At 42.4% G+C, this 19,578-nt stretch overlaps 2 protein-coding genes and 1 long non-coding RNA gene across 4 annotated transcripts; 2 read left to right on the forward strand and 1 right to left on the reverse strand.

The window, feature by feature from the left end:
• The first annotated feature begins 31 nt into the window (after positions 1-31).
• FUT11 (fucosyltransferase 11) lies at positions 32-6,846 on the forward strand. Its single transcript, XM_061405339.1, has 3 exons — positions 32-845; positions 965-1,590; positions 3,059-6,846. The coding sequence occupies exons 1-3, from the start codon at positions 138-140 to the stop codon at positions 3,204-3,206; spliced, it is 1,482 nt and encodes a 493-aa protein (XP_061261323.1). The 5' UTR covers positions 32-137; the 3' UTR covers positions 3,207-6,846.
• Positions 6,847-8,299: 1,453 nt separating this feature from the next.
• On the reverse strand, positions 8,300-17,206 carry LOC133240484 (uncharacterized). Of its 2 annotated transcripts, XR_009734235.1 has the most exons (4): positions 17,067-17,206; positions 16,159-16,800; positions 11,018-11,181; positions 8,300-10,150 (listed from the first exon to the last, which is right to left on the reverse strand). It is a non-coding gene; the product is annotated as an uncharacterized LOC133240484 (long non-coding RNA). The 2 variants fall into 2 exon arrangements; XR_009734234.1 differs by having other exon boundaries at positions 16,159-17,192.
• Positions 17,207-17,245: 39 nt separating this feature from the next.
• On the forward strand, positions 17,246-18,527 carry CHCHD1 (coiled-coil-helix-coiled-coil-helix domain containing 1). The gene is made up of 3 exons (XM_061405354.1): positions 17,246-17,369; positions 17,493-17,611; positions 18,206-18,527. The coding sequence occupies exons 1-3, from the start codon at positions 17,246-17,248 to the stop codon at positions 18,317-18,319; spliced, it is 357 nt and encodes a 118-aa protein (XP_061261338.1). The 3' UTR covers positions 18,320-18,527.
• Positions 18,528-19,578: the final 1,051 nt, after the last annotated feature.

Below are 19,578 nucleotides of genomic sequence, written 5' to 3' on the forward strand. Positions count from 1 at the left end.
CTAGCGGCTCTGGGGAAGTGGCCGGCTGAGCTGGCCGCTAAGCCGCGCATGCGCCACATGCCCCTGTGGCGTAGGACCCATCACTACTCAGAGCCAGGCGGGGACCGGTGCTGCGGGCGTCGGCCGCCAGAGTAGACATGGGGGCCGGCCGCCCGGGGTCTGTGCTTGCTGTCCTGGGAGTGCTTGGTGTCTGTGCGACCAGAGGCCCAGGACTCGCGGCGGAGGGGAAGACCGGCGGGGAGGCGGAGTGGGCGGAGCCGTGGGATGGCGCGGTTTTCCGGCCTCCCTCGGCGCTGGGCGCAGTGGGGGTGGCTCGCAGTCCGGGGGCCCCGCGGCCCGGGAGGGAGGAGGCGGTGGACCTGCCGGTGCTGCTGTGGTGGAGCCCGGGGCTGTTTCCTCACTTCCCGGGCGACTCGGAGCGCATCGAGTGCGCGCGCGGGGCGTGCGTGGCGTCCCGAGACCGACGGGTGCGGGGAGACTCGCGGACACGGGCGCTGCTCTTCTACGGCACCGACTTCCGCGCGTCCGAGGCGCCGCTTCCGCGCCTGGCGCACCAGAGCTGGGCGCTTCTGCACGAGGAGTCGCCCCTCAACAACTTCTTGCTGAGCCATGGTCCGGGCATTCGCCTCTTCAATCTTACCTCCACCTTCAGTCGCTACTCGGACTACCCGTTGCCGCTGCAGTGGCTGCCAGGGATCGCTTACCTGCGCCGCGCGGCACCTCCGCTCGAGGAGCGCTCAGAGTGGCGCCGCCGCGGCTATGCGCCGCTGCTCTATCTGCAGTCCCACTGCGACGTGCCTGCGGACCGAGACCGCTACGTGCGCGAGCTCATGCGCTACATTCCGGTGGGTGAGGGCCGGGCGGAGCGGGAAGGGGAGGGTGGCGCGTGGGGCTGAGACCGGGACCCCTGGTGTCCTGGCCGACGTGCTGTACCCTCTTGATGGCCGTGCTCTACCCCTCTCAGGTGGACTCCTATGGGAAGTGCCTGCAGAATCGGGAGCTGCCCGCACCGCGGTTACGGGACACAGCCACAGCCACCACCGAGGATCCAGAGCTCTTGGCCTTCTTGTCCCGCTATAAATTCCATTTGGCTCTCGAAAATGCCATCTGCGACGACTACATGACAGAAAAATTGTGGCGCCCCATGCACCTCGGTGCTGTGCCCGTGTACCGCGGCTCTCCCTCTGTGAGGGACTGGATGCCGAACAATCACTCCATCATCCTCATTGACGACTTTGAGTCGCCGCAGAAGCTGGCAGAGTTTATTGACTTCCTGGACAAAAATGATGAAGAATATATGAAATACTTGGCATACAAGCAACCTGGGGGCGTCACTAACCAGTTCCTTCTGGATAGTTTGAAGCAGCGCGAATGGGGAGTGAATGACCCCTTACTACCTAACTACCTTAATGGCTTCGAGTGTTTTGTCTGTGACCACGAACTGGCGCGGCTGGATGCCGAGAAGGCCCACGCAGCCTCTCCTGGGAACATCCCGGTCCCTGAGCCTTATATTGCCCAGCCCTCACACATGGACTGCCCAGTGCCCACACCAGGCTTTGGCAGTGTGGAGGAGATTCCTGAGAATGACAGGTAAGGATAGCTGGGGTCCCCTGGGGCTATCAAATCAAATGATTTATAGACTTGCTTCCTGCAGGCAATAAACTAGCCCTGGGTGCTGAGGGGATGTTGTATAAGGAAATTATGACATGAGGTCACTGTGCCTTTAAGGTATCAAGAATCTAAGAGAAGACAAATTGCGAAAGAGCAGTAGAAAATGTGAGAGGTAATTGAGGGCAACAACATACGAAAATCAGCTTTTATAAACGGTGTTTGTAGTAGTGATTCAAAAAAAGCTTCAACTAGAGCAGAGGGCCTGTTTAGGGAAGTGATGAGGGACAAAGTTGGGCCAGGTTATACATATTCTGAATACCAGGCCCTGGAGCTGGACTGTCCTGAAAATCAACTCAGCTGTTTATTGAGCATCTTCAACATGGTGGGGCTGTGGATGAGAAATACATTAGTGTTTCCAGGGAGGTTTGCCTGCAGTAATCAGGGTTTATGCCTGTTAACTTGGTCTAACTATTAACAGCATCTCCTTTGACTCTTAAAATTACACTGATTTGGATGATAAATTATGTTTGTCCTAGACAGAATAGAAGGGATGCTTTCAAAAGATGATTAATGATTGTGGCCAATGTGGATTGGAAGGGAAGTGAGGAGGCTACTGAAGTAGGCAGCAGAAGGTGGTGGCACTGGAAACAAGGTCAGCATAGGAGATGGGTTATAAAAACGTTGAAGCCATTTGCAGCAAACCACAGCTGTTAGGGGAGCGGTGAGATAATGTTTGAGAGAGACTGCTAGAATGACCTGCAGAGATCACCGTGGACAGTGGATGGCGGCAGAGGGCTGGCACAGTTTGGTCCTGGGAGTGGAGTGGATTTGTATCCAGTAATTTACCTCAGGTAATTTGTATCTAGTTTGTGCAGAACATATTATGATTTATCAGAAGAAAAGTGTAACATTAAAAAAAGAGAAACATTCACGTTATGGCTCATCTACACACTGGATACTTTTGCACTTCTTGATTACTGAAACAGGTGTAACATAAAAAGTAACCATCTAAATACTGGATACTAGACACTGGATACTCTTGCACTTCTTGATTACTGAAACAGGTGTAACATAAAAAGTAACCATCTAAATACACTCACTTGCTTTTCTTAGGAAGATTACTGTTTCCATAGTTTGGCCCCTGCTCTGCCTACCTCTTAATTCCCTCCACATTTGGAGACCAAGAGCAGGCAAGTCAGGAAATTTAACTCACTGGGATATGTGTATGTGTGTAGGGGGTCTTGGATAATGAATTTGTGTTTTTGGCTCACTGCCTGTCACTTAGATTAGTACTGGATTTACTTCACATTTCCTTCCCTCAAAGCAGATCCTTGGTCCTAACCAGAAATCAATGTATCTGCTGAAGATTTCTTTGGCCATTGGGAGAAAGGTAGGATTCCTAGTTGTACTGAAGCTCCATAATCCAACTCTCATTTTGATGTTTCAGCTGGAAGGAGATGTGGCTGCAAGATTATTGGCAAGGTCTGGACCAGGGGGAAGCTCTCACTGCCATGATCCACAACAATGAGACACTTCAGGGGAAATTTTGGGATTACCTAACAGAGATCTTCATGAAAAGGAACCAAAATCTCTAATTGCTCATACAAGTATTTAACTTGACACAGCTAAGGAGATGGAAGTCCTTATACAACCATGGGACATGAAGGATATCCAATGCACAAGTCCTTAATGAACACTGTCTTACCATGAATCCAAGGAGTAAGTTATATCCACTGATATTTTATTCTAATCATGTGTAGCCAGGGTCTCAGCCTATGGTAATAGAGCCTCTTCTCACGAGAGATGGAGGCATCCAGTTTTTGATTCAATGGGAACCAGAAGCCTGAAACACCCCATTTGATTCAAGGTGCTGATCAACAGAATTTTTAAAGAACTCCTTATTTTTCTAGCTCTTTCAGCCTCTCAGTCATGATTTGGGACATGTTAGTTCTTGGCTGTGAATGAGGTAAGACGGGCCAGGTTTAGAGTATGAAAACCTCTCCTGTATTCTTTAAACTGCTCATTATTTTTTTTAAATTTAAATTTATTTAATTGGAGGCTAATTACTTTACAATATTGCATTGGTTTTACCATACATCAACATGAATCCGCCACGGGTGTACACGTGTCCCCAATCCTGAAACCCCCCCCCCCACCTCCCTCCCCGTACCATCCCTCTGGGTCATCCCAGTGCACCAGCCCCGGGCATCCTGTATCCTGCATCGAACCTGGACTGGCGATTCATTTCTTATATGATATTATACATGTTTCAATGCCATTCTCCCAAATCATCCCACCCTCTCCCTCTCCCACAGAGTCCAAGAGACTGTTTTATAGGTCTGTGTCTCTTGCTGTCTCGCATACAGGGTTATCATTACCATCTTTCTAAATTCCATATATATGCGTTAGTATACTGTACTGGTGTTTTTCTTTCTGGCTTACTTCACTCTGTATAATCGGCTCCAGTTTCATCCACCTCATAAACCACTATTATTCAATACCTTTTCCTAATTTCTATTCCTATCTCTTGCTTTATAAACTGTTTATGTTGGTGGTGAAGCAAAACTCCTGGTGGGTTGTATTCTGGCTCTCTGGAGTTGTACTTTTTTTATATCTCTTACTTTGCCTTTCATGTCAGCTTTTTTGAGTGGCTTTTCTTGCCTGGTTTTCCACAATTTCTGTTGGAGATGGAGTAGCCTTACCACCATTCCCACACTTATTCCCACCTGCATTAAACTAGCTAGAGATTGGACACCTTTTCTTAGTGCTGATTTGCTTCATATCTAGGGCATATCTGAAATTCCTTCTCACCTCATGAATATCAAAATTCAGAGGCTAATAAATATCACGTCAACTTAAGGAATCATCCTGCTCTATTTTAGAGATGGAGACTCAGGCTGCAAATGATAGCAGAAAAAGTTATCATCATTTCAAAAGGTTAAAATAGGTCAATGTGAATCAAAGCACAGATTGTTATAGGTCTTTGGTCTTTTTCTGTCTGCCTAATGAACTCTTCTATTTTATTATCTTTATATGCTACAAAAGTCCATTTCCCCCCAAAACTCATGAAAATTATGGAGGAAGAATCAGCCCAGCAATATAGCTCTAGTAATTATCTCATATTATCTCATATTCTGTGGCACTTTTAAGTGGGATAAACATTCCAACTTCATCCATTCTATTACTGTTACAGTACATAACTTTATAGCACTTACTGAGGCCACATTTTGATGAAGTCCATCTAAGGCCCTAAACCCAAGGGAATGAGAGATGAAGCAAGACCATTTAAGCCATCATGAGTGGCTGGCTAAATAAAAAGCTGTTAGATTTGGGGAGGTAGCCAAACACTTCTACTACTGTGGTTTAAACATACAGCTTAATGGAGAGGGAGATCATCTGCTTTTTCTGGGGCAGTGGAACAAGAACACCTTGGATCTTAGAACTACACTGGTTGTAATGTATTAATGAATTATCACTAGAGAACTCCCATAGCTTATCAATATATCTGGTTTAGTGTGTATGCATGTGTATATACACACATTATTTACAGACATATATGTGGTTGTAAAGACTGAAGAGGAAGATGATGCTTATGACTTCAGTATAGACTATGTATAATAGGACCTTGGGTTTCTGTAAGGTTTTGTTTTTAATATTTTGAACAGCCTGCTAAGCTGTTCTATGTGTGATATACCAGTTTGTTTTTAAATTAAAAAAATCTAGCTATTTACATCAAAGCTAACATCAAGTGTTTATTTTAAAACATAATGGCACTTGCTTTGAATGGGGTAAAGATCAGAGACTTTATAATTTTTGGCTGACATGAAACTATATAATATCCCACAAAATGGAAATGTTGCAACAGATCTCACAATAAACATTTATATATGTGGGGTGTTCATATATATATATTAGGCTTCCCTTGAGGCTCAGCTGGTAAAGGATCCGCCTGCAATGTGGGAGACCTGGGTTTGATCCCTGGGTTGGGAAAATCCCCTGGAGAAGGGAAAGGTTACCCACTCCAGTATTCTGGCCTAGAGAATTCCATGGACTGTGTATAGTTCATGGGGTCGCAGTTGGATTTCCACTCTCATATATACATATATGATGCTTCCACTAGGGCCCCATACTTATTGTGACCTTTGAAGATGTAGCCAACCAAAGTTATAATTTAGGCTGGATTTCACTGCCAGGGTGATTCTTTTTTTCTTTTTTTGTGTCATACAGCTTGTGGGACCTCAGTTCCCTGACCTGGGACTGAATCTGGGCCCGTGGCAGTGAAAGAGCAGAGTCCCAACCACTGGACCACCAGGGAACTCCCTATTTTCATTTTATTTAATAAAAAATGCCCTTCAGGACTTCCTTAGCAGTCCAGTGTTTAAGACTCTGCCTTCCAATGCAGCGGGGTAAGTTTGATCCTTAATTCCCTGGTCCCGAACTAAGTTCCCACATGCCCCAAGGAGCAGCCAAGAAAAAAAAGGGCCCTTCGTAACAGTATAGAAAGTTTTCTGTTTAGACTTTTGCAGAAAAGAACAAGACAGACCTTTGAAATACTTAATGTTAAAATTTGATATAGTACGGACTCTTACAAAAGCCAAATTCAGGACTCAGACTTCTAAGCGTGCAAGCTATTTAAATGCAGACACCGGTTTATATTGTATACAAAATACAGTATTACCAAGTGCAAACTAAGGTTAGGACTCAAATTTCATTATGTGCAATAAAATGGGTAGGCAATGGTTATGCAAGGTGTAGAATCATTCTTTCTTCTCCAGTTTAATAACACCAGTTCTACTGGCATTACCTTAGCACTTTTATGTACAAAGTAGGCCAGTTGTTTATGAATGATTGTGGAGACTCATCCCTGGTTTGTGGTCAGTGCTTCGGAGACTTTCTTTATTCCTCTTACCACAAAAGTATTCACAAAAGAGCAGGGTAAGCCAGGTGCTACCTTTCCACAAGGGAAAGCAGAACCAGAAGTAGCCACATGGCTCTCCAACTAAAGGCTTCACTTTCTCAGCAATGTGAATTTTCTGTGGTTTGGGGCCCAGCCTGCTCTGTATACCGCAGCAGGCTTGAGGTTATTAGTGGTAGAAGTGTCCAATAGGAATCAACTTTATTTGTGTTGCTGGAGTGGGGGTGGAGCATGGGGCTGATGCCTTTATAATTCCCAAGAGTTGCTATTTTCTATTATCTCAGGTTTAATTTTGTATTAATAAATGGCTTCTTTTTAAACAGTGTCTTCTGCTTGATTTTATTTCTGGGGTGAACATGGTAAAGTTGGAGACTTGCAAAAATATTTCAAACATTTGTTCATTTAACAAATATGTATTGGCATTACTCTAGGCCTTGGGATATGGCACTGAGCAAGATTGACAAGGTCCCTTCTCTCATTATGTGTACATTTTAAGTGGGTGTTGGGGTTAAAGCCATAAACAAACAATAAATGAATAAGATAATCCAGAGTATGATAGATACTATGAAGAAAATAAAACATGTTGATGGTGGTTTAGCATGGAAGTCAGGGAACTCCTCTTTGACATCAAGTGAGACTCAACAGAACAAAAAGAGCCAGTCATGCGGAGATAAATGGGACGATTCTAAATATCTGACAAGTGATTAGCGCACACTCAATTTACATAACCAAATAAAAACTGCTCCTCCAAAGTAATCATCTTATGAACTATAAGACTGTCCAAGTTATCCTTTCATTACCAGAAACATTTCTTGGAGATCATGTGTAAATGCCTTGAGCATCAGTGGTACATCTTTGGACTGAGTTTTGTAAACAGCTAAGTCACTTCAGAGGGGCAGGGGGTAGAAGAGGTCACTTAGAACCAAGTCTAGTTAAAGCTAGGCATTACAATCCAAGGGCCAAGTGTATAAATAGAGATGATACTGCAAAGTATCTTAGCTGGATTGGCGAGAAGATTAAATAAAACAATGAATGTGAGAAAGTGCTTAAACCTCACCCTATCCAATGAGATCACTACAAATGAGAAAACTGTCGTGTCCAGCTCGACAGCACAGGTTTCCCAAACCGCCGCCGTGGCAGAAGAGTGAGAAACACTCAAAGTTACAGCGGGGATCGGGATGAACACCCCCACGAGGTGAAGGCGTCCAAGCTGATCTCAAGTCTGTTTTATTATACTTTTTGAGACTTGCTTGTATGTGTTTATGTGAGCATAGCAGGCCAGGTGGCCTTCAATGATAATCCTGTGCAGTTAACATTTAATATTTTTGTATCCCTGTTTTTCTGCCTCAAGGACAGAGACCCAGGTAGTCTCTGTGTGCCGCCCAGGCACCAAGGACAGGAACAGTCTGCTGCTGGCTTTCCATCCCAGGTGTCCATCCTGCTTTCAAGATGTTTGCTGTTCCTTCCTGGATTCCTTCACGAGTCACATACTGAGTCATGTCCTCTCAGCAAGATTGTTTAATTCTTTTGTCAGGCCTTTTAGTAGGCCTGTCTCCTACATCTCCCCCTTTTTGTTTCTGTAGATAACTGAATATAGTCAAGAAGGCTAACTGTTGCTGCTGCTGCTTTCGTGTTCTTCTCCAGACTATACAGAGACAAAACAGAATAAAACATTGCAACTAATTATAAGTCCATAACCATAGGATTTGATTTGTTTGAGAGGATTTAAGGAAGACAGTCCATCAGCTATAGCATTAAGCAAAGAGCCAGTAATCACATCAAGTTTTTTATTAAACATGTCTAGAATGTCACATTGTAACTCTTGTATATCTTATGTAATATTTCCTTGATTTAGTAAATGTTTAACTTTATCCCAGTTAAAAGTCAATTGATTATACATATTTATGTGCAGTCACACAGAATGATGTGTAATTCCAGTCACTCTCTAGTCTTAATTGTTTTTGTAGACTTACCAATTGATCTCCTAATAAATAACAGTATGTTGTAAGCCAGCCACTTGTGAAGCCAATTTTTCATCTATTTTTTGTTGAGTGGACCAAAGAACGTCTGCATCCTTATGCCAATCTTGTACAAAATGAAGTTTGAACAGATTGATGCAATGCTACACTGCTGTAGTGGTGGTTATTGCTATAATTCCCAGAATAGCTGCTATTTAACATACCAATAAATCTTTTTGTTCTTTTTAAAGTTGCTTTTATAATTTCTTCTATGGCATAAAGAGTAGGGCTTTCTTGCCAGCCTCTTTGTAAATCCACTGGTATCCAAATACATGTCCAAGTTTTTAAAACATAAATACTTTGCCAAGATTCATTGAAAGGAATGGTATTGTTTAAACAAGTATAAAAAGAATGATTTATACAATTTATGAGACCAGTAGAGATGTTACATATCGCTGGCCCTAACATAAGCACAAAAGGTAATCTTACACAGGCCTGAATAGTATGAGTAGAATTTTTAGTAAAATTAAAAGTTGCCTTAGGATCGTTTAAGATATATTCAGTATAATGGCCATTCCAAGCCTTAAGGGTTTTTAAAGCCATAGGTATCTTCCAAATCTCATTATGTACTGGGTGATGGATAAGTTGAGGAACGGGGGGAGCAAATCCCTCTCCATGCCATATCAAAGATGCATTTCCATATGTACCAAGTGTGTTATTATGATATATCCATGGACTAGAAATACTTGTTCCTTTAATCTTAGGGGTTCCTCTAGGGCCCTAATCTATAATCTGTCCCTCAGGAGTATTTAGTAACAGATGACCTTCAGACCCTCTACCATTTTTCCACTGGATCCAGTCCTCCATCCATACCATGTCCTATTCTTAAAAGCATAGCCTGGGAGATTAGGAGGACGATAATGTATGGTGGAATTTTCTCTTTCTTTAAAAGTAAGTGCTGTTAATAAGAAAAAAGTGTTCTTATTCTCTCCAGGCTTTTCTACAATAGAAAGCCATCCCCAGAATCCCGTCTTTAAACAGAATTCTCCAAATCCTATACAAATGGATGTGCTGTCTGTTCTTACTGTATAATTTTTTAGAGATTGTCCTTCTTCTTCCTCTTTTAAAGGAAGGCTTGGATCATAAGGACCAGGAAGCCAGGCTGAATCATTGACAAATATGGGAATACTGAATCTTCCTATGTAATGGGTCTTAATAAAGGAGGATTGAGAATATATGCCCAATAATGATGACTGGAATCAGCCCGAACACTTACTGACATTGTGATAAGGGTTACCATAGCCAGTAGTAGATTGGCAGATGTTTTTGAAAGGCCATGATGATGAACTAGGCTCTCAGCTTCCTGTGATAACTTTTCTGCCCCCAAGCGGGTATTGTGGCAGTTCACGTTCGCTTGGTCTTGGCAGGCCCAAGTTCTAACGTAAGGTGCGGCATGGCATGCGTCAGAAGTCTGGAGGGTGGGTCTATATCAAATCATGTTTTTTTCTTTCCAATACCAGATTCTCCTCCTCAGGATCCATCGGTGTTCATTTTCCTCTATTAAGGTAAGAGCATACCCTCTTCCTTGTTTAAGCATGATATCCAGCTTCCATTCCCTGTCCTCTTTCCACAATATTTTTTTGCCAAACCTCCTGTAAGGGAGAAACTTTAAGGGAAGTATCTTTAGTCTGTTGTGAAAAGTTCCAGTGAACCTCAGCTGCTGGTTTCTCATATAGCCCTCTTATGTCCAAAAAATTTAGAGTAAAAAGAGCTAGAGCTATTTTATCCTTAGGGGAAACAGGTCCCAAGCCACACTGTCCTCCCCCTTTTTGTTTCTGTAGTATAAGTTTTAAAGTTCGGTGGGCATGTTTGATGATGGCTTGTCCTTGAGGATTATAAGGAATGCCTGTAATATGTTTAATAGACCAGTCAGCTAAAAATTTTTGAAAGATATGACTTTTATAAGAAGGCCCATTGTCAGTTTTTATAGTTTTTGGTAGGCCCATATAGGCAAGAGCTTGTCGTAAGTGAGGGATACATTGAACAGTTGACTCTCCATTATGAACTGAAGCAAAAATCATTCCAGAATATGTGTCAATGGAAACATGTATTAAACCTAAATTACCAAAACAGGGCATATGAGTAACATCAGTTTGCCGTAAGTCATTAGGATATAATCCACAAGGATTTACGGGCACTGATTTATGGGCACTATTGTGGAAGTCTGACAGGTAGGGCACTGAGAAACAATATTTTTAGCTTGTTGTCGGGATAACTGAAATCAATATTGTAATCCTCTGACGTTAATGTAAGTTAAAGCATGAAACTAAGTGGGAGTAAGGAATGTAGTTAATTTAACATCAATCTGGTCATTACCTTCTGATAAAGGTTCTGGTAATTGAGAATGAGAGCGGGTATGAGTAATATGAAATGGAAATTGTCTATCCCTAACTATATCTTGTAATTTCAAAAATAACTGATGAATGGGAAGGTCCGAGACAGGAATATGAATAGTTTCTATCTGGAAACTTACCTTAACAGCATATTGAGAATCTGAGATGATATTAATGGGTATTACAATGTCTGACAGGACAGTAATTATGGCATCTACTTCAGCTTGTTGTATTGATGAATATGATGATTGCCAAATTTTGGTGGTTGGACCATAATATCCATCCTTACATTTTTTATTTGCATCTGTAAAAAAGATAGGAGCACACTCAATAGGTTTTGTTTTAGTTATTCTAGGCAATTTAAAAACATGTTTTTTAAGAAAATTAATTTAGAAGATGGATCAGATCAGATCAGATCAGTTGCTCAGTCGTGTCCGACTCTTTTCGACCCCATGAATTGCAGCACACCAGGCCTCCCTGTCCATCACCAACTCCCAGAGTTCACTCAGACTCACGTCCATCGAGTCAGTGATGCCATCCAGCCATCTCATCCTCTGTCGTCCCCTTCTCCTCCTGCCCCCAATCCCTCCCAGCATCAGAGTCTTTTCCAATGAGTCAACTCTTTGCATCAGGTGGCCAAAGTACTGGAGTTTCAGCTTTAGCATCATTCCTTCCAAAGAAATCCCAGAGTGACAATCAATTGTACCAATAAAATCAGATAATGCTATCTGCCATTCCATGTTTTGTGCAAAAACTCATTCTATCTGACCTTTAGCTAAAGGAACTATTATATATTTGGGATCATATCCTGAAATTTGTTGAATACGAGTCCTCGATTTAAAAATCAATTTACTAATAAGGTCTACATAGGTAGTCAATAATTTTGTTTGTTTATGGGGTAAAAATACCCGTTGTAATTATAAATTCATTTTTCCATATTATTCCTGTAGGAGAATGAGGTGTAGGCATAATTAAAGCAGTTAAAGGTTGTTGAATATCAATTCGAGATAACTGTTTTTGTTGCATGCCTTGATTCATTTCTTGTAATTCTCGATTGGCTTCAGCTCTAAGTGTTCATGGACTGCTGAGATCTGTATCTCCTTTTAGAGTATTAAATAAATTTGTCAAAGCATAATTAAGGATAACCAGTGTAGGTCATCGGAGAAGGCGATAGCACCCCACTCCAGTACTCTTGCCTAGAAAATCCCATGGACAGAGAAGCCTGGTAGGCTGCAGTCCATGGGGTCTCGAAGAGTCGGACATGACTGAGCGACTTCACTTTCACTTTTCACTTTCATGCATTGGAGAAGGAAATGGCAACCCACTCCAGTGTTTTTGCCTGGAGAATCCCAGGGACGGCGGAGCCTGGTGGGCTGCCGTCTATGGGGTCGCACAGAGTCGGACACGACTGAAGCTACTTAGCAGCAGCAGCAGCAGCAGTGTAGGTCATAACCAATTAGTATCTCCTAATAATTTTTGCAAGTCGTTCAGAGTATTAAGGTGATCAGTTCTAATTTGTATCTTTTGAGAGGATACTGTATGATGATTAAGAATGTATCCCAAATAATTATTTTCTATATTTTATCCGGGGCAATTATTAAGCCGAATTCTTTCAATATATTTTGAGTGTCTAAAAATATATGGTGCAATAACTGATTATCTGGATAAGCCAATAAAATATCATCCATATAATGTATAACATAAGCCTGGGGATATTTTTGTCTAATGATAGATAAGGGCTGATTAATAAAAATGTGACATAAAGTAGGACTTTCATTAAGGTCCTTTCATTGGAGAAGGAAATGGCAACCCACTCCAGTGTTTTTGCCTGGAGAATCCCAGGGATGGGGGAGCCTGGTGGGCTGCCGTCTATGGGATCACACAGAGTCGGACACGACTGAAGTGACTTAGCAGCAGCAGCAGCAGCAGGACTATTCATCATCCTTGAAGTAAGACAGTCCATTGATATCTCTGACTGGTATTAATGCTAGGACAGTAAAAGCAAACTTAGGAGCATCAGAAAGATCTAAAGAAACAGTAAAAAAACAATCTTTTAAGTATATTATTGTAAGATGTCATTTTTTAGGAATCATAGATGGTAAGAGAATACCTGACCGTAAGGCTCCCATGGGTTCCATTACAGCATTAATTTTTCTTAGGTCTGTTAATATTCTCCATTTACCTGATTACTTTTTTACAACAAAAACTAGGGAGTTCCAGGGGCTAGTAGATTCAATTATATGTCCTTGTTCTTTATGTTCTAGTATTAGCTCATATAATGCTTCCAATTTTTCTCTGGTTAAGGGCCACTGCTCCATCTATATGGGTTTTTCTGAAAGCCAAGTCAGTTTTAATGCAGTCTTTTTTGAAGCAGTGGCCCCTAGGATAAATTTGGATTTTGGAAAGGGTTATACACCATATTGGCCATAATTTGTTTAGCTTGTGGGGATATAGTGGGTATGGTTACATATGCTCCCCATTGCATTAATAAATCTCGTCCCCCAAAATTGATTGGAATATCTGCAACCAGAGGTTGCAAAGTGGCAGTTTGTTGTTCTGGGCCTTTACAGAGCATTGTTTGAGAGCTTTGACAGATATTCATAGTCCCTATTCCTGTTATAACAGTAGGAACTGATTTAATGGCCAGGAATGAGGTCAATGTTTTATAGGTATTATTGAAACATCAGCTCCTGTATCCATGAGCCCAGAAAATCTCTTTCCCATTATTTCTGTATCTAGTTTTGGTCTCTCATCAGTAACATAGGTCTGCCAATATACTTGTTTTCCCGTACTTCCAAATCCTCCTTCTCTTTTTCTAGGGGATTAATCTTTATGTAAGGCAACAGAAGGGAGTTGTGTAATTCAGTCTCCCTTATTTATTTGATATGGAATATTAGCACTCATCATAACATGAATTTCCCTTTCAAAGTCTTCAATGATTCCAATTTGTACTTGAATGCCCTTTATAGTTAGACTACTTCTACTAATCATAAGTCCAACAGTATTTTTTGGAAGAGGACCCCATATTCCTATAGGAATTTTACATACTCTCATAGATGGCATCAATAATTGATTATCTAGGGCAGGAATATCTATTGCTGTGCTGCCCGAGGTTACTGCTACTGCTACTGCTAAGTCACGTCAATCGTGTCTGTGCGACCCCATAGACGGCTGTCCAACAGGCTCTTCTGTCCCTGGGATTCTCCAGGCAAGAATACTGGAGTGGGTTGCCATTTCCTTCTCTAATGCATGAAAGTGAAAAGTGAAAGTGAAGTCGCTCAGTCATGTCTGACTCTTAGCGACCCCATGGACTGTAGCCTACCAGGCTCCTCCATCCATGGGATTCTCCAGGCAAGAGCACTGGAGTGGGTTGCCATTGCCCGAGGTTGTTGGGAGTAAATCATAGATTGATTGTTTTCTAATATTTGAGTGGGATATGTGAATGGGACTGCATTCCATGAACATGGATTGTTTTGGGAGCCCCTAGCTCGGCCCAGAAAGGTGTTTCCCAACAGAGGAGTCCCGTCTTTATGAAATTTGGAATGGCGTTGATTAGCCCAGTGATTTCCTTTTTGAAATTTAGAACATAATCCAGGGGCTTTAGCTTCCCCTTTTCGATCATTATTATTTATTTTACAATCTTTTTTCATTTGTCCCAGTTTTCTGCATCCATGACATTTAATTTTATTGTCCTTTTTTCCTTTTGAAAGGGCCTGTGCCAGTAACTGCATCTTATAGGGTTCTGATCCAGTATCATGACACGCCTTTATATAATCTTCCAAGTTGCTTTCCTGAGCTTTTAAAGGTTGGAGAGCTTTTTGGCATTCAGAGTTAGCATTGTCATAAGCCAACAGCTGTAAAAGCATGTCCCTTAGATTAGGGTGAGATACCGAGCTCATTAAATTTTTTCGAAGTCTGGCTATAAAGTCAACATAAGTGTCTCCATTAGACTGTCTAACTTGTGTAAATGATGGAGTAGTATGTCCAGGAGGATTAAGTTTTTCCCAAGCTCTTAAACATACAAATCGTACTTGGGAGAGGACCTGATCGTCAAATTGTAATTGAGCCTGTATTCCAAAATATCCTCCTGACCCCATCAGCTGCTCCAAGAAAATGTTAATAGGTGGATTTGAAGCAGCATTTTTATGAGCTTGTTGATTTGTTTCATCTTTCCACCAGGTTTTAAATTGTAAAAATTCAGAGGATGAAAAACAAGTTCTTGCAACCGTATCTCAGTCAAAAGGGATCAGCCTTTCAGCTTGTGAAAGTCCTTGAATTAAACCCACAGTATATGGAGAGTTAGTACCATATTGTGTACACGCTTGTTTTATCTCTTTGACTGTCTTAAAAGGCAGAGGGTGATAATCATAAGTAATAGCACCTTGTGGATACTGTGGACCAGGGGAAACCTGAGTGACCACCACAGGGAGGGCTAGGGCATCTTCATCCCCTTGTAGTTGTGCCTGTCTAATTCCCCTTTGAAAGGGAGAAATATGGTTGGGCACTGTCAGATGAGGTTCAAAATGCCGTCATCCCACGGAGTCTGCAGATCTAAAGAGGGTGGCTCTGTTAAGGGTGCTGAAGGATGAGCCACATTAACCATGGGAAAATGATCATTATTCCCACATGATTTTATTTTCTTTCGCTCTTTTCATTTGGGGCACAGAGGTGCTTTTCCCCCTTCAGAATCACTATTCTCATATAAATGAGATTCATTCTCTGATTGTTCATGTGTTGTCTCTACAGAATTTTCAGAATCAGAGGCTTCTGAATGTAAAGGTCCTAGCGCAGTGCTAATAAGATTTCCCAGTGACCAGGCAAAGGACTACGTTCCCCACTATGATACCCCACTATGATAAGCTCTGCATAGGCAACGCATAACTTCTTGCTATTCTTTATACCTTAAAGTCCCTCTATCTGGATCAAGTCAATAGCAATGTTTTTCAATAGCAGAAAGTAAGTCTTTTAGAGCAGAATGAGAAACTTGCACTCCCAAGCTTTTCAACAAAGTCTTTTAAGACTTGCATATAGGTCGGAGGTTTGGATTTTCGAATTATGTACTTATGTATTTATCGCTGATTAAATCATGGAGTTCTCTAAAAAAAAAAAAAAGACTTGCATATATGCTTAGGGCTTCCCTTGTGGCTCAGATGGTAAAGCGTCTGCCCACAATGCGGGAGATCAGGGTTCGATCCCTAGGTCGGGAAGATTTTCTGGAAAAGGAAATGGCAACCCATGCCCCATTGTTACTCTGATTGAATTATCCATGGGGTGTACTCACCAGGTACTTTCCACGTCCACCTCTTCGGTCGGAATTCCCTGCGTTCCTTGCCTCCTAAGGAGAAGCTCCGAAAGCTGGTTTCCCTTTCAGGTCCCTGTTGGGGCGCCACTTGTCTAGTCCAGCTCGACAGCACGGGTTCCCCAAAGCGCCACCGTGGCAAAAGAATGAGAAACACTCAAGAAAGGGAACCAACACCCCCACGAGGTGAAGGCACCCAAACTGATTTCAAGTCTGCTTTATTATACTTTTTGAGACTTCCTTGTACGTGTTTACATGAGCATAGCAGGTCAGGTGGCCTTCAATGATAATCCTGTGCAGTTAACATTTAATATTTTTGTATCCCTGTTTTTCTGCCTCAAGGACAGAGACCCAGGTAATCTTTATGTGCCTCCCAGGCACCAAGGATAGGAACAGTCTGTTGATGGCTTTCCTACCCCAGGTGTCCATCCTGCTTTCAAGATGTTTGCTGTTCCTTCTTGGATTCCTTCAGGAATCACATACTGAGTCATGTCCTCTCAGCAAGATTGTTTAATTCTTTTGTCAGGCCTTTTAGTAGGCCTGTCTCCTACAAAAACGATTCTTTAAGCCGCAGCAGCTGTTCAAATAAATGAATCTATTTTTCTTCACAGCTTCGAAGTGGCTCTAAAGGTAATCAAAACCAACAGTTCTTTAAGGTTTATTAAAATTAAATCATTCCCAAGTTAGCACCTTAAAGTCTCACATTTTGATCCGCTCCCATCCTCTCTGTCCTTGCCTATGTCAATCACTCTCTAATGCAGACTTTACCACCCGAAACTTGGGCTCTTTCCTGGGTGTTCCTGGCCCAGTACTGCCCAAGACTTCAGGGCCCAGAGCTCACAAAAGTCAGCGTGGACCCACAAAACAGCCCCAAAGATTCTCCTCCTAACCTGCACAAGTGTCTACACCAGCCAGGGTCCGAAACCGGAATCAAGGCGACCCGGCCAAGAAAAGAAAGGAGCATCCCGGGGCAGGAGGTGGGTGGGTTGCAGCCGAACCTTATCCGGCTCGTAGGGGTCACGCAGGGTCACGCACGGCGCCGCAGAGCCTGCCGGGAGCTCCGTGCGCAATGGCGACGCCAAGCCTCCGGGGTCGGCTAGCACGGCTTGGGAATCCGCGGAAGCCTATACTGAAGCCCAATAAGCCTCTCATCCTAGCTAACCATGTCGGGGAACGGCGCCGGGAGAAGGGCGGTGAGTCCTCAGCCTTGGAGGCCCCAGAGCGGAAGCTGGAATAGTGCCGAAGGCTACTGGGTGGGAGGGTCGGAAAGTAAGGGTTTCTTTGTGACTGAGGATCCTCCCGTTCTGCTCCTCCAGAGGCGACCTGTATCACGGAGATGTCGATAATGATGGCTTGCTGGAAGCAGAATGAATTCCGCGACGAAGCGTGCAAAAAAGAGATCCGCGACTTCTTCGATTGTGCTTCGAGGGCTGAGGTGACAGGAGGCTTCTGGGGTGCCCTTTTGAGAGGAAAATAGGGGGCATACAGTAGTGGTTCTTTCTGCTCTTGCTTGGTGATAAGAAAGTCCCTCTCATTCTGAAAGGGAGAGGAGATTTTTGGAAGCTACTTGATCACGCCAGAGTGGGAAAGGTTACTGTTTTGAAATCGCTGTGATGCTGAGAGATTTGTTTCATTGCTTTCAGCTTTACCGGGTGCAAAATGAGGTTAATAATTAATATTCGTTTTATAGAATTTTTTTTATCAAGTGAAGACATGCATGGGAAAGCCACTTTTTAAAGTTTAAATTGCTTTTCAAATAGACATTATTGTTTAAACTAGAGACAGTAAAGGACAGATTGTTTAGTTTCCAGACTAAATTGCCGACTGGGAATTGTATACTAAATTGTATAATTCAGATTTTACAATCATTCGTGGATCCCAAGTCCTATGAATGAAAGGGAACTGGGAAGATGACACAGATCTCCAGGCTGGTTAACACCTTAGCGTAATTTGGGTTGTGTGAGAACTATTAGCTTAGGTCAGGGCCAACTTCAGAGCTGTCATTTTAATTTTTGTTCTGTGTTTTCAGGCAGCCCGAAAAATGAGATCAATCCAGGAGGATCTGGGAGAGTTGGGGAGTTTACCTCCCAGGAAGTTGAATAAGCTGTTACAGAGGTTTCCTAACAAGCCTCACCTCAGCTGAAAATGGAGGAGCATTTTCAATGACTGGACTTAGCTTCTGAGAATTAAACAGAGGCATTTTAGAGATATTTGCACTGCCATGCTCTCTTTGAAGAGTAGAAAGAGGCAAAACACTGTCTTTTTTTGTCTTTTTTTTTTTTTTTACCCTTTGGAAACATTATGTGGGTGGAAATTTTGCTTTATTTTGAAATAAAATCTTCTGAAGAGAACTTGGCCTTTTGTCGTGGATTAGGTACTCCCACCGTAGTTGAACCTTGCGTCCTCCCCTACATTCTGAAAGGTGTTTGCTCCCTGATTTGCACCAGGAGCAGGACAAAAACCTTTATGTTGTCCTGCAATTGAGGTCCTTTATACCATTTAGTGCCCTCGCCTTTGGATGCGTTAAGGTTGTTATCCGTATGTGCAGTTTTTTGCCATCATCTGTAAGTATATTTAGAGACGACCTATTTTTGTGCATAGCCTCTGTAAGGTGCTGCTGGAATAATCAGAGGCTCACAAATTAATAACCCACAGTTACTGCAGATGAATTTTATTTGGCCCACACAGTTAAAATTTAAATTAGCTGACCACAATAGAAACTGTCATAAAAAGTCCACTTTTTCGCTTCCCTTAAAAAAAAAAAAAAAATCAAAAGATCTGACAATCCTAGTTTCTTATCTCCACATGGAAATAAAGATTAATCAAATAGAGTTGATTATCTCCATTCTCCAGAGATCTGGTCATGGGACTCCCCCAAGTGGTGAGACTAAGACTTAATTGGCAATTATCATCTTTATGTATTACCTGTTCAGTAGTGTCATTATCTGCTTTTGTGACCTCTTGATATTCTATAGCCTGCCCTTTTAGACATAACCCCTTTTAGACATAACTAGTTAACTTTTTTATGTACTTTACAGCACATAATATCCCCGTTAAATGTACAAAGGGATCAGCGGGGGTTTTAAAGCTCCAGTGGGATAATTATTAAGATAAATGAAGGGGCCATGCCTCCTTGAAGCACATACCCCATACCACCACATATCCCACTGATGGAGTACTGGACAACTGCCTATTCCGCCGGCTGAGGCTGTTAGGAAGAAGTTCCGTGCTTAGGTACTGTGGACTAGCCTTGAAGTTCTTAACCTTTGGTCAATAGACTCCCAGTAAGAGGTTTGTGAATATGGATGAGAACAGAAAAAGTTATCTTTAACCACAACTGAAATTGAGTATTTCAGTTAGCACTGGGAAACGACACTATTATTAGCAATACCTATATGAAAC

Source organism: Bos javanicus, chromosome 28 (genome assembly GCF_032452875.1).
Source record: "Bos javanicus breed banteng chromosome 28, ARS-OSU_banteng_1.0, whole genome shotgun sequence".
Lineage (NCBI taxonomy): Eukaryota > Metazoa > Chordata > Mammalia > Artiodactyla > Bovidae > Bos > Bos javanicus.

Bases quoted from the DNA above. Each gene is read 5' to 3' on its own strand.
- CHCHD1 (XM_061405354.1), top strand. From the start codon at position 17,246: ATGGCGACGCCAAGCCTCCGGGGTCGGCTAGCACGGCTTGGGAATCCG. The intron at 17,370-17,492 runs GTGAGTCCTCAG...CTGCTCCTCCAG, and splicing joins ACGGCGCCGGGAGAAGGGCG to AGGCGACCTGTATCACGGAG. The intron at 17,612-18,205 runs GTGACAGGAGGC...CTGTGTTTTCAG, and splicing joins ATTGTGCTTCGAGGGCTGAG to GCAGCCCGAAAAATGAGATC.
- FUT11 (XM_061405339.1), top strand. From the start codon at position 138: ATGGGGGCCGGCCGCCCGGGGTCTGTGCTTGCTGTCCTGGGAGTGCTT. The intron at 846-964 runs GTGGGTGAGGGC...TACCCCTCTCAG, and splicing joins AGCTCATGCGCTACATTCCG to GTGGACTCCTATGGGAAGTG. The intron at 1,591-3,058 runs GTAAGGATAGCT...TTGATGTTTCAG, and splicing joins GAGATTCCTGAGAATGACAG to CTGGAAGGAGATGTGGCTGC.